The 16079-nt window shown below is 36.6% G+C and overlaps 2 protein-coding genes across 32 annotated transcripts in view; both read right to left on the reverse strand.

Annotated features, from left to right (window-relative positions):
* spata6 (spermatogenesis associated 6) overlaps positions 1-5840 on the reverse strand; it is a 22645-nt gene extending 16805 nt beyond the window's left edge. For 4 of the 15 annotated variants that reach the window (XM_087263331.1, XM_087263329.1, XM_087263326.1 and 1 more), the window contains exons 1-7: positions 5736-5840; positions 3869-4006; positions 3747-3795; positions 3600-3641; positions 2969-3193; positions 2769-2849; positions 291-545 (exon numbers count right to left, since the gene is read on the reverse strand). In XM_087263331.1, coding sequence (XP_087119457.1) covers positions 291-512 — 222 coding nt within the window. In that variant the 5' untranslated portion in view covers positions 513-545; positions 2769-2849; positions 2969-3193; ... (2 more) ...; positions 3869-4006; positions 5736-5840. 15 annotated transcript variants of the gene reach the window in all.
* A 3314-nt stretch (positions 5841-9154) lies between these two features.
* agbl4 (AGBL carboxypeptidase 4) overlaps positions 9155-16079 on the reverse strand; it is a 680504-nt gene continuing 673579 nt past the window's right edge. For 3 of the 17 annotated variants that reach the window (XR_015497064.1, XR_015497073.1, XR_015497074.1), the window contains 3 exons: positions 13205-13301; positions 11474-11674; positions 9155-9762 (listed from right to left, as the gene is read on the reverse strand). Coding sequence is in view for 4 of the 17 variants with exons in the window: in XM_087263312.1 (XP_087119438.1) it covers positions 11581-11674; positions 13205-13301 (191 nt within the window). In the remaining 13 variants the exon portion in view is untranslated. 17 annotated transcript variants of the gene reach the window in all.

A 16079-nucleotide genomic window follows, 5' to 3' on the forward strand; every position in this document is an offset into this window, starting at 1 on the left:
AGAAACAAGAGGGAGAACTGATGTTTTTACTTCAGTCAGAAAAACAGGTGGACATTTTGACATGGCTGTCTGTCTCCTATAATCAACACCTTCGCAGTAGAAATATTATTTCTTAAGATCTCGAGTATACCTCTACATTTGACAGGTATAATAATAAAAAAATGAAATAAAATAGGTGCATATATATTAGTTATCCTGAGTTAATGTGTCATGTCCATGCAACAACAAATCAAAAATGAAAACAAAAAGAAATTCAATTAAATGAAAACTACTTAGTTAATATCACCCACCACAAATGGAGCCTGAGGGGCCGTCTCTTTCTGAAATGTGTAAGGCCCAAGTTTGAGGTGGCTGAGTCGCTGTCTGGCCTCCTCGGACAGCTGACACATTTTACGGTGAGTGTAAGGTGATGGAGCTCGGCTTCTGGATGCCACTGTTGACTTTTCATACCCACAAGACGACACTTTGTCTGCTTTCTTCTTCTTCTTTGCAGAAGAAAGGCAAGTTCTCATAGAACTGGGCTTAGCAGAGGATCGACCATGTGACTGGATGGAGAAAAAGTATGAAAAGATGAAGCTATATTAGATCTGACAGCAGCTGCATCACAAAGCATTAGTAAACAATTAAACAACGTGAATGATGATTTAATATGGATAATGCTGACAAAATGCTAAATTTTTGGGGGGATTTTTAGTCACACAAAACAGTGGCTGGTACTTTCAGAAAGATGGTTAGAATTAAAAATAAAGAGTTAAAAATAATAAAGGGTATATATATATATATATATATATATATATATATATATATTAAAAATAATAAAGGGTATGTATATATATATATATATATATATATATATATATATATATATATATATATATATATATATACACACACACACACACACACATACATATATATATATATATATATATATATATATATATATATATATATATATATATATATATATATATATATATATATATATATATATATACACACACACACACACACACACACACACACACACATATATATATACATACATACATATATATACATACATATATACACACCCTTTATTATTTTTAACTCTTTATTTTTAATTCTAACCATCTTTGAATCATATATATACATACATATATATACATACATATATATATATATATATATACACATATAAAAATTTCTTCAAAGAACACTTTAATATAGTAAAAAACATGTCTTTTATTGACATGTGTTTTTGCCAGATTTTTCAGACAATTGTTTGAGATGTCATCAAAAACTAGCCAAACATCATTGTTGAATCATTTGTTGTTTATTTACACATTAATTCATTTACTTTCTATGAGCAACAGCGATGCCTTAGCAACACTAGTAATATTAATGCATGGGAACGACTACAGTCTGTTTCTAGTGGCGTAGAAATGAGGTCTTCGCCTTTCAAATCAAAAAAAGGAAAAGAAGATCCCAGAGGAAGAGAGTATAAGGTCATGCTTTATTGTAGTGATATTGCGAATGTCTTTCGGTTTGTACGGCGCTAATCCACTAATTTCCTTGTTCTGTACACATGTAACCTGATGTAAACCTTTCCTCAGTGTTCCAATCTCACCTTTGCAGGCAAATGACTTCAATAACTCTAATCTCAGCTAACATAATTCTGAGCCCCAATAACTCTGTTCCTGCAGGCGCTGCCTGGGTAAATACGTTTTTAAAAATGTTAATTGCATTTGATGGCCGGTCTCAACCTAATATGATAATGGCATTACATGGATGTAAAAAAACAACGATAATTTAAATGCTAATTGGAACATCCTGGCATATTAAGTCATTTTTAAAAAGCAAAGAAGGAAAAAAGTAAATCCTGATAGCGATTGCCGTTTGAAGAGTCGAGATTTAATGAAATTAAACTAAGTGGCTTTTTCTCCTTTTATTCTTCTCTCTCTCCCTCTCTCTCTTCTTCCTTTTTCTTTGGACGGAGGGACAAAGAGGCCGTTTTAAAGCAGGAGTCGCGCTTGTCTGATGTGATTAGTGGCTCGGCTGGTGTTGGTAATGGGAGATAAAGCCGGATGTCCTTGAAACAACAAAGCCAGCACCACAAGTAGCTTATTAAACAAGAAACAAGCGTCGTTCAAATGCATGCAAATCGTGCCGAGAAAGCCTGCTTTACAGAATGGTGTGTCAAGTCCGAACGAGAGACATCCACAAAGGGAGGACTCGCACATGAAACGCGCTTCTGACGAGACGGTCAACAGCAGAAGCCGTCTAACGAGGGCCTGAGAAACTTGACATGAAGGATGCGATTCTAAACAGCCTGAGAACATGTAATGGAAGAAACAAATTGGAGCGGTCAAGTCCAACTGATCAGTGCCTATCCGGGTAAAATCGAGCCAATTCTGGGTAATTACCTGCATGGTGAAAGAAAAACATCCTGGAAGGGGGTGTGAGGCCACTAAAAGGACAGCAGCAAATGATACAAGTGGCACAGATGGCAGTGGACAGTTTGATTGACAGGGAGACCCACCATACTCCCACGTACATCTAAGAAAAGCCTTGTTACATGAAAGCCATTCGATCCTTTTCTGCGCTTCTTTTCATTTAGCATCAGAGATAATTGCTCTGTTCCAAAACATAACGAGCGGTAGCATCGCACGGTTCTTCCAGGGGCCTTAAAAGGCAGCTGCCTATGTAGGCAGCACGCTAGCTTTGGAACGGAGCTGATAGCAGATGCAATATAATGGCAACAACAAAAAAGCTCAGAGACTCACAGACACGGCAGGCTGACCATGTTTCACATCACACTCCTCAATAATAGACGTCGTTGAAAACTCCACTCTGGGAGAGATTCCCTGAGGGAATGAGACAGGAGAGATAGCAAGCAGAAAAAAAAAAACATCACAAAACTTTTCGAATGATGAAAAGACAGAGGGCAAATGCAGATAATAACACTCTTGGCAGATCAATTTACCAAAACAATCTACGTCTTCAAGCAAATAGCAGGAAAATGGGACCGGCTTTTAAGATGCATCAGAGATATGACAAAAACGCTGAGAGGAAGACACACGCACAGGGAAGGAGATGGATCTCTTCATCAGAATCTCTCTCTCTGGGCCGGGGCTTCTGGGAGTCAGACGAGGGCCTGGATACAGAAACTCCCGCGTGTCGGCTTCAAACGTGGCCAGGATTTCACCCTCTGCACGGTTAAATCAAAAATACATGATGTAATAGTGAATTCTGTCCGTTTTTCCTGACAGCTGGGTAATCAAGTTGTTTCAGAGTAATAAAGATGTTTCTTTGTTTTTTAAAGCAATAACACAACAAAAACCATTGCGTGTCAAAAACTAAGCCCATGAGACCTCCACTGAAAGCAGCATGATTTATGCATAATGTAATGAGAGCGCTCAGTCCAATAATGTATGTATTCCCTTGCCGATGTTGGTTAATTTTTGAAATTGTACCAACAGAAAGCAAAAGCCACTTTTCAATCAAAAGTCAGCACAAATGCAATGTTTTCAGTTTACAGTACCATGTTGGAAAACTTAATCTAAGGTCTCAAATATCTGTCAGGGTGTTACTGTGGATTGGACGTGAGATTTTACCTGGAGGAACAAGCTGAATGAGCTCTAAAGACGTTGTATCATCTGCAGCAGAGGAAAAAAAACATAGCGGAAAGGTATATACGTTTATTGATTTGAGGTTTAAGAAAGAGAGCAACACAAACTGAAGGCAGCCCAAAGGATTCTTACTCTCTAGATGTTCAGCTACAGCAGCCGGGTCAAGCATTCCTACAAAGGTCTGGGGAACAGACACAGACAGAATAAGATGTTGTAGGCTGAATTTAATTTCAGCCGTTTTGATCAAGCCTCACCTTCACAAACACCATTTTTTCATGCAGCAGCAGAGGGAAAACTGGAGGAACACACTTGGACTTTTGGTACTGACCCATTATCCGCACACTTAAATAAATGTCCTCTTGGGACGGTAACATCACCCCCGGACAAGTGATCTATAGGGACAACATACCGACATGAGGTCATTTTTATACAAATTGCATCTGTTAAGAAATTGTTTTGTACACATGCTGTCAGTGTTATCAGGGTTTCTGCAGGTTTCAGCAAGTTAAATTTAAGACTTTTTTAAAACCATTATAAATGACATTTTAGACTTATACAGGGCTAAATGCTACCTTTTATATTATATTAATTTATAATAACTCAGAATGTACCAATCCCCCCCCCAACATTTGTTAAACAAAAATAACATTAAAAATAAATTATAGAGTCATGCGGTGGTGCAGTAGGTAGTTATGTCGCCTCACAGCAAGAAGGTTGCTGGTTCGAGCCTCGGCTGGGTCAGTTGGCATTTCTGTGTGGAGTTTGAATGTTCTCCCTATGTTTGCGTGGGTTTCCTTTGGGTGCCCCGGTTTCCCCCACAAGTTCAAAGAGGTGTGGTACAGGTGAATTGGGTCAGCTAAAATTGGCTTCATTCATACTATTCACATACCTACTGAGTAGTAGGCGATTTTGGACGCAGCCAAAATATTTTATTTTGAGAAACATTTAAAAATATTTTGTTACAGTAAACATGTCAGGCTTAATAATTAAAATGAATCATTGACTTCTACTGTCCTTATTTATTTAAAAAACCCAAAGTTCTTTACAATTTAAAACAGCACCTTTGGTTATCTGTTCTACTAAAGTTATTGTGGTCCTATAAAATAACAACAACAACAAAAACAAACAAACAAAAAAAAGGTCTTACATATACCTTAGGAATGGTATAACAGAAAATTTTGGCAGTTTTAAAACCTTGACTTTTCCAAACTGCGGTATACCTTGAAAACGTCCCATGGCCAATTGCAACCACCTAATATTTGTTGTGATATTTAGACTTAAACTAGGAAAGGTAGCAGCACAAATACACACCTTGGATTTATTATTATTTTTTGTCTTATCAGTATCACTGATGAAATACTTTGTAGCCTTAAGGAGCATTATATTTTCCATCCAAAATGTTTAACATTAAGTTACTTGTTTATCTGTAAAAATCACAATACATGCATATATGTCAGAACATTACCTTTTTTATGATTTACTTAATAATTATTACTTTTAATTTTACATGGTCTTGTTTACTCCAGAATGTAAACAACTCTTAAATTTATTTTTCAAGCAGAAGTTTCATTTTCTCAGAAAAAAAAAACTTGACAAGACATGGAAACAAGATGTTTAGTTGACGTTATGTAAATTAACTATATAAGTTAGACAAACAATAGGACTGTGGAAGATATAAAGTATTTTTTTAACTCTTAATTTAAGACATTTGACGTTTAATTTAAGATTTTCCCTCTGATCCAATACCTTAAATCGTCGAATGGCAAATTATGAGACTTTTAAATGACCTTATTAAGACCCAAAGAATCCCTCGGTACCACTATTCCTGTAAAAAAGCTGTCTGAACACAAAATTAACTCTTGGGAACAGCTTAATAATGTTAGCCGAGGAAAACAAAAACAAGTGGCTTTTAAATACAATAACGTTTATTAACATGTTTCTGTTCGAAGAGTTTGGATGTAACTTTGACTGAAGGCTGACAGATTCACTTGGTCATCCGTTAGCCACTTGTTGCTAACAGAATGCTAAAGCGGAAACCTCCGTCAAGATACACAAAATAGGAATAGTTTTGCTGCTGATAAGCAAAAAAGACAAACTCAGACGCTTGGGCGAAGTACTTACAGCTTGTACTTTTAATTCGACGGTGCATTTATTCGCTTTTTGTCGCATTTGTGACGCTGAGGGATTTTGGGCGTCTTCAGTCCGCCAGTGTTTTTAAACTTGGTTACTATGACAACAACCAAAGCGGCTGCTGTGAAGCTGCGAGGAAATGACGACACGAAAAATATTTCAAAAGTGAATAAATATCGATGTAATGAAAATCGATATAATCGAGCGAATAAATAATAATAACCACGACTGTATTATTTACAGTTTTACATTCAGGTTTCTAATTGGTGTATATGCACACAGACTTTTAATTTCTGTCAGCCAGTTTAAGGCCTCTAGTGAATTGTCATCCCTTACAACGGTCTTTCTTTTCTTTTTACACTTTAACAACTAAATGGATGCTTAATTATGTTTTACTGATTATATTTGAATTACTTTACAACATGGATGTTGTAAAAGGAACCTTCTGAAATTGAAAATAGTCACATAAACCTTTTACCAGAAGTTTATCATTGGCTGAAAAACACTGTGCATATATCCTAGCCAATTCTGAAGACATATATTTAATAAAAGTGGATTTGTTTCCATAACCTATAACGTTAAATTTTACATATTAAGACAAAGAAGAATGAATGATCTCACATGACAAAATACAAAAATCTAGCCTACATACTAGTGTTTGTGAACTAGTAAACAGGCTACTGTACAATTAGTAATTAAATCTTTGTAAATGAATGCTCCAGCATACTGTCGATTAACTATAGTGAACTAAACTGTAGAAATACTGTATTGTACTTTAATTATACTTAAAATATTTAGTATAGTTTATGTGTAACTAAAGCGACTTTACAATTACCACAATGCATTCCTTCAAGGACTATAGTACACTGTAAAGAAATAGAATTTTATTTTTTAAATACTCAGACGATACGGTAATTTTAAGTTTGCTGAAAAAACAAGATCCTGTTTCTGTTTATTTTTTCTGAAATTGATTTATTTGTTGAGTAGTGTGATGAAAACTTTTTAAAAGTCAGTACAAAAAAACAAAAACAAAGGAAATAATCTTTGACCCCAAGTGTGTTGTCGAGCATTTACCAGTGTTTGTACATAATCAAGAAATCACTCAGGTACAGTCATACAAGTATTTGGGAACTTACATAGACGGGTCTCTGACATGGGACACACGTAAACTGTATCTGTGAAAAGCTTCTCCAAAGACTGTATTTTCTACGAAGGTTATGGTTCTATGGGGTTGATTAGAAAATCATGTACCTATTTTATCAGCCTGTATTTGAGAGTGTCATCAGGTATGGTTTATCTACATGGTATGGCAATCTTTTTGTAAATATGAAATAAATTTTTTTTTAACATTATCAGTACTGCTACGAGACTAATAGGATCTAAAACTCCTACTATTATTTAAACACTTTACGAGCAATGCACTGTGAATAAGGCAGAAAGAATCTATCTCATGTACTCCTCCCACTTTACGATCCTTCTGGTAGAAGATACAGAACCTTCCGCTTGAAGTGGAACAGACTTAAGAACTCTTTTTTCCCAGTATCAATCAGACTATTGAACACGAAACGGTAGTGTACATATGTTTTTTTCCTGTATGTATTTCTTTTGCATGTTTGCTTATTTCCAACTGTTATTGTGTCAGAACTTGCTGAAGTGCTCCGTGAGTCCACAAAAAATTTACCCTTGAGGGACAAAAAAGTATGTATACAAACAAACAAACAAACAAACAAACAAACAAACAAACAAACAAACAAACAATTCACTTATGTTGTCCCAACACAAATTGATTAAGTTAACTTAACACTTTTAACAATTGAACATAAAAAATTGAGTTGTCCCAATGAAATCTCAAGAATTGTGTTGTTTCAGCTCATTTTAAATTAGTTTGAATGAGCAAAACAAAATATTTTTTGAGTGTATGGGTTAATCAGCCTGATCTCACGAAAAAACATTAGTATTTTACGTTTTGCCAGTTTAGTGGCTAATTCGTACGAATTCTTACGAGTTCAGTTGTACGAAATTGTATGATTTTAAAAAGAAGGCGTGGCACCTAACCCCACCCCTAAACCCAACTGTCATTAGGGGATAAGCAAATCGAACTAATTAGATTGTACGAATTAATACGAATTAGTCACTAAATCAAAAATGTATGAATTGCCGTGAGATTGTGTTGGGCTCATTAACACTATAGTATACTTCAAATTACTTTAGTATTTTACATGTGGCAAGACCATTTTAATATGGCGATGTCACTGGCTCATGAATATTTCCTGCTTGTTGTCAAACTAAAATTGAAAATGTAATATAGGAAATAGGCTAGGACCAATGTTATTGTTTACATCCCTCAAAATTGTCTATAGACGGGATCTTAATAGGCTAGTTCGAAGCAGTTTGGATTAAGACATTTGTTTGGGGTGAAGAAGCTTCGGTTCAAGATTTATGTCAACTCACAAAAAAGGGAATCTTTTAAAGATTTAGTAAGAACGTTCAGTTTTAGTAGTGGTGTTTGGTCCTAACCCCAGCTGTACTTCAAGTCAGGATGAACCAGAAATGATTTGAAAATTGAGGACACATTCAGACACGGGTATTTGCAAAGTAATGACTCTTTCTCAAAACGCAAAGTGAACAGAAGTAGAGATTTCTAAAAGCAGAGAACATTAGTTCACCAAGTCTCCGTTTTAAGCCGCTTAAAATGATGTCCAATGAAGGATCTGCCCTGGAAATGAACCACACAGACCTCACAGAGAACCACCCAGGCCAGTTAACTTCTGCTCAGGAATGGGCCATGTCGATGTTTAAGAAGGCAAATGCAAACAGTTCACAGCAGCCTAAGGGCAATTAGGATGTGTTTGTGGCAGTGAGGTGAGCCAAGCATGAGGGACTAATGGTTCGAGGCTCTGGTTAAAATGACAGCGCAGTGGGGAGGTGAGACTCTCCATAAGCACAAAGGCTTTTAGGTATGACAGCGCCATTACCTGTGTGTGTGTGTGTGTTTGTTACGACTCTGTAGATGGATGTGTTTTCTCATTCACATTAGCTCTCGCCATCTTCTCTTCTACCATCTAAAATGCAAGTCATTTGTTTTTGCCTTTTCTGACTGATTGCCTCAGTTATTCCAAATGACTGGCCTGAAAAATACACGCTGCTTTTCACACTTCTTGACTGATGGCTCGAGCCGATCAGTATTTTAGCACCTCACACTGCGTTCCGTGTGCGTTTGTTGTGTGTGGACAGATCAGACATTGTTTGGAGACAAGGCTTAACAGACTCTATGCTTGAGTAGTGAACGGCAGACAATGTGTTGATGCTTATTGTCCCGAGACTATGATGAGAGGATTAAAAATGTATTGTTTTTTTAATAGCATTTTAAAATGACTTCTGGTTTTCAATATAAGCACTTAATAAGATGATTTTTTTTTAAAACCAAACAGTTTATTATGAACACAAAGCATAAATATAATGAAAACATTACAGGTCAATTGCTTACATTTAAGCAATTTTCAAGCATTCCGATTTAAATGAACAACTGAAGAATTCATAAAAGTAATCACTTTATCAGAACGAGCACAGCTGAGTCAAATGCAATTTCTGTACTGATAATACGCAGCTCCAAAAACAAGGCAAAGAAAGTAGTTGGTATTCAACAAAGCACTGAAAAAGCAATAAATGCAGCCGTGGGATAATTTACAGTTGATGCTTTCTGTGTGCAATATCTCACAAGTGAGAATTAATAGCAAAGACTTATTCACAGTCGTTGAGTCCTATCATCACATAAAAACTTAGACAACAAATATCTGCTGGATTGCTGTGGGCTGATATGGAATAGTAATTTGCAGTGGACTGTAGTTCACAATGTCTCACCGAGGGCCGTGATGCTTTATGGCAGGCAGTTTTGACATCTAATCGCCTGTACTGGTAGCTATTTTCATGTTACTAGTTTTTTTTTCTCTTTAGATTCTAGTTTCTTTTCCAAGTACTAGTACTTATTAATTAGATACTACTGCTCATTCGTTAGACACTAGTGCCTATTCTTTAGATGCTAGTGCTATTTTTTAAATATACTAGTGCTAACCCATTAGACACTAGTCATTTTTTTATTACATACTAGTGCTCATTCATTAGATATAGTAAATAGATATATACTTATTCATTAGGTACTAGTGCTTATTCAATAGACACTAGTTCTTATTTGATACCATAACTTTATTGAGACCAGTAACTATTCTGCTGTTACTAGTAACAAATACATTTTTTATATGGATTTCTATGGGATCTGTCATTGAGAAATCAACTATTCAACTTTAACTAATACATATTACAACTGGTACTATTACATATTTTTATGGACTAGTAGGTAATCATTAGATGCTAGTACTGTTACGTATTTAATAGATACTAGTACTCATGTATTAGACACTAGTACTTATTTTAATAGTGACTAGTAACTATTCTGTTGTTCCTAGTAACAAATTATTTTTTTACATTGATTTATGGGATCTGTCATTGAGATATCAACTATTCAGCTTTGACCATGAATTCCAGCTTAGACTAGAACATATTATTATGTACAAGTACTTATGTATTAGATACTAGTACTTATTCATTAGGTACTACTTATTTAATTTATACTAGTATCTATTAAATATATACCAGTTATTCATTAGTTATTCATACTAGTACTTATTCGTTAGATACTGCTTATTTAATTTATACTAGTATCTATTAAATATATACTAGTAGTTATTCATTAGTACTAGTATTTATGTATTAGACACTAGTATCTTTTATAATTATAACTAGTAACAATTCTTATTTACAGGTCTGTTCTGCTTGCTTACCCGTCTTATGTTATGACTAGTCCAAATGAAAGAGTAGAGTTCAATTAAATATTTTACTAGTAAAATAAAAATATTTCCTAGTAACATTTCAAACAAGTACTAGTATTATCTTTAAAAAATATGTTGTAGTATCTAATTCATAAGTACTAATATCTATTTAATAAGTACCCCTATCTAATTAATAAGCAATATATCTATTAAATAGATACTAGTATCTAAAAGTAATTAAACGGTACAAGTACCGAGTGATTAACTACTTGTACAAAAATATATGTACTAGTCCCATCTGGAACACATACTAGTCAAAATTGAATAGTTGATATCTCAATGACAGATCCCATAGAGATCAATGGAAGAATTTTAAATTTGTTACTAGTAATAACAGAATATTTACTAGTCACTATAAAAATAAGTACTAGTATCTAATAAATAAGAACTAGTGACTATTTAATAAGTATGAATAAGTACTACTAATAAATAGATGCTAGTACAGGGGTGGGCAAACTCGATCCTGGAGGGCCGCTGTCCTGGACAGTTTAGTTCCAACCCTAATCACACACACCTAGATTTCTAGTGATCTTGAAGACACTAATTAGCATGTTCAGGTGAGTTTGATCAGTGTTGCAGCTAAACTATGCAAGACAACAACTTTCTAGGACCAAGTTTGCCCACCCCTGTGCTAGTATCTAATGAATAAGTACTGGTATCTAAAACAAAAGTACTAGTATTTATTTAATAGTAACTAGTATCTAGTGAATGAGTACTAGTGTCTAATAAAAAATAACTAGTGTCTAATGAGTAAGCACTAGTATAATTAAAAAAAGCACAAGTATCTAAAGAATAGGCACTAGTATCTAATGAATAAACACTAGTACTTAATGGAAAAGACACTAGTATCTAAAAAATAAGTACTAGTAACATGAAATAGCTACTAGTACGAGCTATTGATTAAATGTCAAAACGGCTTGCCATAATGCTTAGTGATGTTCTCTGTGCTTTCAGAAATCCCTGGCTCCATGTTTTCTGTCGCTTTTCACCTTTCCGTTTCCACTTTTGTTTCCTTGATGACTGGCGGATGTTCCATCGAAAGTGCTAAAAGACATGAAACATGTTTATTAGATGAGTTATGTCAGAATCAGGAGTTCGAGGTAAGATGAACCAATGCTTTTTTAGATGTGGAAAAGGCTGATGGAATTCAGTGATCAAAATGGAATCTACCGTAACATGGAAATCCTGGATGAATAAATCTGTATGGATAATCAAATAGAGATGTGGACAAGTGCATTTCAATTTGAAGTCTGTGTCTGTGTCTGTTTATATATTAATGGCTTGGCTTTTTCTGCACACATTCTAAAGTGTGATGTTGCCTGTGGTGGTTTCAGTGTCTGTCGTTGCACTACATTGTGATAGAACTATAATCCTATTACTATTGTACTGCAGTAGGTAATTCTCAGAGTATAAATAGTAGAAATACATATAATGGCGTAGTCAAAGTTTTGAAGACACGCATGACACAACAGTTTGGATATTATTACAGTTTTAGACTTTAAAAAAAAGTTATAAGTTATCATATCAAATTTTCATATTTCCTCATATCTAGCTGCAGGGCCTTGCATAGGGGGCCCGGTGGATAGAGCCCCTGCCCCTCTGCCCTCATTGGCTGAGGTTCCCCTGTCAGCAGGCGCAGAGCCCCCCCCCCCCCCCCCCCTCTTTACTTTGCAAAGGGGAAGGGCTAGATAGCCCTCAAAACAATTTTCAGGACCACACTAGAAACCATGTGGTATGACAATTTCCCAAAATAAACCATCTACAACAGCAGCATGGCTGCAACCACAAGTCAGGAGATGCACAAATTAGTATATTTTGGCGTTATTAAGAATTTTTACAATAAACAAGCACATGTTTTAATACATTTATAACCGCGTTCATGTTTTACCGTCATGCTTTAAAAAATATAAATTTCTTTTCTATATATAATACATATTAATAACTCCTTTATGTAGTCCCATAACAAACTTTCACATCTGTCACTCGATGACACTCAATACCCTGTCAGAAATGTCTAGTGGCCGGGAATGACCTTTTTACAGTGTCTGCTGCAATGTTAATGTTGTTTTCTTTTGTTTACATTGATTGATATGGCCAGAGTGTAAATGCACAGTACAGTTACAAACTTTTTGCCACATTATACGGTTATGTTAACATGGTTTCGTTGTCTTCAGTGATTTCCTGAAGACAAATACCCAAAAAATAATGCAACAGGAATAACTACAGCAGTTGCCATTTTCGATCTCATATGAAGTACAAGCTCGCAATGACATTATGACATGTGCGGGTGTTGTACTGGTGTCTCATTAGGGGTAACTTTTGAAGTCCTTCCCCTTCACACTCTGTTTTAAGGGGCAAGGGGAATGGGTGGGGGTAAAAAAAACTGGAATGGGCCTAGGCCTTGTGGTTTGTGACAGAAATGTAGAGGTTCTGAATTAATGATAAGCTCACAATTAAATTGGTGAAATGTACAATTATATCAACCTAAAACTAGAAAGAAAATGGTGAAAATGGAATAATGTATGTGAAAACCAAAACCAAGATTGTCTCTGTTACTGAAATTGCATTACGCACCTGTTAATGTGTCCGCTGGTCTTGCTTTCATCTATCAGGTTGTTCAGTTTGTAGTAATCCAGGAACGTCCGAGCCACATTTCTCCCCAACTTCATGTCTACAGGTGGAGATTAAGGAAACTTCCAGATACTGTATTATTGAACATCTGCACCAATCTCTAAGTTGTGAATGTAAGTTTTCAAACCCTCATTGTTTTGCTTGTGTGACCAAACCAGTCCAACACCACTCAACCCGCTCTGACCTGGGATTGTACTGACAACTCTCCGCATGGGAGTCTGTTGCGCTAACAAGGAGGCTAAAGACCATGGCCTCTAGTGTCTGTTGATATAGCACTTTTTTGGGTTCAAAAGAGTGAGGTTTAACTAAACAGCACTTTACTAGCTGGCCTCTGTTACACTTACACCCAAAACCTCACTCCCATTAGGGTCACGGCACCAATGCAACCCCACCAGTCCTACACTACTCAACCCGCTCTGAGCTGGGATCGAACTGGCAACCCTCCACATGAGAGTTGGTGGCTCTAACAAGAAGGTTAAAGTCCATGACCTCTAGCATCTGTTGCTAGAGCACATTTTCGGGTTTAGAGTAGTAACATTGACATTGGTGTTTTGTCTCTTTTACAGTCAATGGTAAAAAACTGTGCTCCATTTTTTAGAGTCAGATAGTTTGTCCACTCCAGCAGCGTGTCTTTTTATTCCTAAAGAGACAGAAGACAACAAAGCAATATTGGAATGCCTCATAGGCCCCAGCACGGTTAGAACATCAGATCCCTCGGAACCTTTAAATCTCTCTTCTGACATGCCATTTTTAATTGAAAAATAAATAAATAAATAAGAGCCCGATTTTCTCCCATCTCGTACCAGCGCGACCATTTGCAGTAAATAACTGGCCAATACCCAGCAGAGCAATGCGGAGAGTAAATAAGCGGGACAGGCGAGCCAGCGCTCAGCTCCTCGTGAGGATAAATCAAACGCCTCTCAGTCAACTCAGCCAAAAGAAAAAAAAATGCATCTCATTCCTGCAGTTACTTACAGCCGGAGCTTTATTTAAATTCATGCATCTACTCCACAACCCCCCCCCCCCCCCCCCCTCACACACACACAAGCCTTTCTTCCACCATGCCCACGTTACAGAGCACATCAATTACCAAAAGCACTGCATCAAAGAGCTGTGAGGGCACTTACAATGCAGCTGAAAGAGTGGGAGCCGTTTAACTCCAGCAAGCACCAGCCAGGCCAGCGTTAAACGGAAATCATTTTCTTTTCACCTAAAGGAATAGTTCATCCACAAATGAAAATTCTGTCATCATTTGCTCACCCTCATGTCGTTCCAAACCCGGCTGTGTTTCTTCTGTGGCAGACACACACACACACAAACAAAAAAGGACATTTCAAAGAATGTACAGGCCATTTTTTCCCACATGCAACTTCAAATAATGGAAACTGGAGCGTTCAAGCTTAAAAAAAAAATATGCAAATGCGTCATAGAAGTATGGTAAAAGTAGTTCATACGACTCCTCTGATGCCATACAGTAATCTGGCCATGAAGGAACAGACTGAACTGAACATCTTTCCGAGCTTCTTTTGGCAATACATAAAAGCTGATGATGTCCAATTAAACAAATCATTGTTTTGAGCCAAATCTTTCCGGTCGATCTGGCTCACAAAAGTGGTCTGAGTTATTAATTCCCAAATTAGACTGACTCAATGATACGTTCACAGTTGTGCTGATTATGTAAAGGATAATTGACTACATTTCATTGATTTATCAGAAAATAATGCACATGTGATGTAGTAACATGCAGTGTGTATTATTTTTCCAATAATCCAACAGTCCTGAATTTTTTTTTGATACCACATCTAAATGATGTTTACTTTAAGACATTTGTCAGATTTTGTCCAATTCACATTCAATAAAATTTTAAGAGTAATATTTTAAAGTACATTTTTAAAGAGCCCATATTATGGGTTTTTGAAAATTCCCCTCCATGTAGTGTGTAACACAGCTCTAAGTGAAGTGAAGTATCCAGCTAAGGCTTAAATCTGTAAGAATACAGTGTTTAAAACGGTTGATTCATCTATAAAAGAGTCGACTCATAGTGCTTCAAACGAGTCGCCTTGATACCGATTCATTAGGTGTTTCGCCATGACGTACGAACGAAACCAAGTTATTCACGTGCACGCGCAAACCCGGGAGATTTCAAACCTGAGGCCCCTCCCTCTGACGCAGAAACCCAGACACACACACACACACATACACCCACAAACACACGCACACAAACATGCCGGTCGATTGAAGTCACACTGCAGATGGACATTATCGATTCTCTACCCAGAGATGAAACCTCAGCATTATAACCAAGCAGTTGGAAACTTCTGGAAACTACAGGCTACAAAGAATACTTCATCTGCGTTTGTTAAAGTAAGGATCAGTAAAGAGTAACTTACTAATGGACGTCAGGATGAGTTTCTTCCTCCATTTCTCAAGTGTAAGTACGTGCGATTAAAGTTGCCTCGTTGACTCTAGCTTGCAAATGTATTTAGTTGTGATTTGTTACTTGTAACCGCGTGTACTGTATCAGGTTAACTGGCTATCATCATATGAATGAGACAGAACTTTGCCTGCCTGTGTGTCTGCTTGGCGCTTGTGTGTATGTGTTAGTGCGCGCGTATGAGAGAGAGAGAGAGAGAGAGAGAGAGAGAGAGAGAGAGAGAGCTCTGTCTGGCTGTCTCTGGACTGTTTAGCTGGGTGATTTTCGGTTATGTTCTCCTCCGCTCTTTAGCGGGATCGGGCGCGGCGGGCAGAAAACGGGGCGGTTCGGGCACCGGGACAAGAAATTCTAAATATAAGCGGGAGCGGTCGGGTTCAGGCTAAA

This window comes from Danio rerio, chromosome 8, assembly GCF_052040795.2.
Source record: "Danio rerio strain M-AB ecotype USA chromosome 8, GRCz13ab, whole genome shotgun sequence".
Lineage (NCBI taxonomy): Eukaryota > Metazoa > Chordata > Actinopteri > Cypriniformes > Danionidae > Danio > Danio rerio.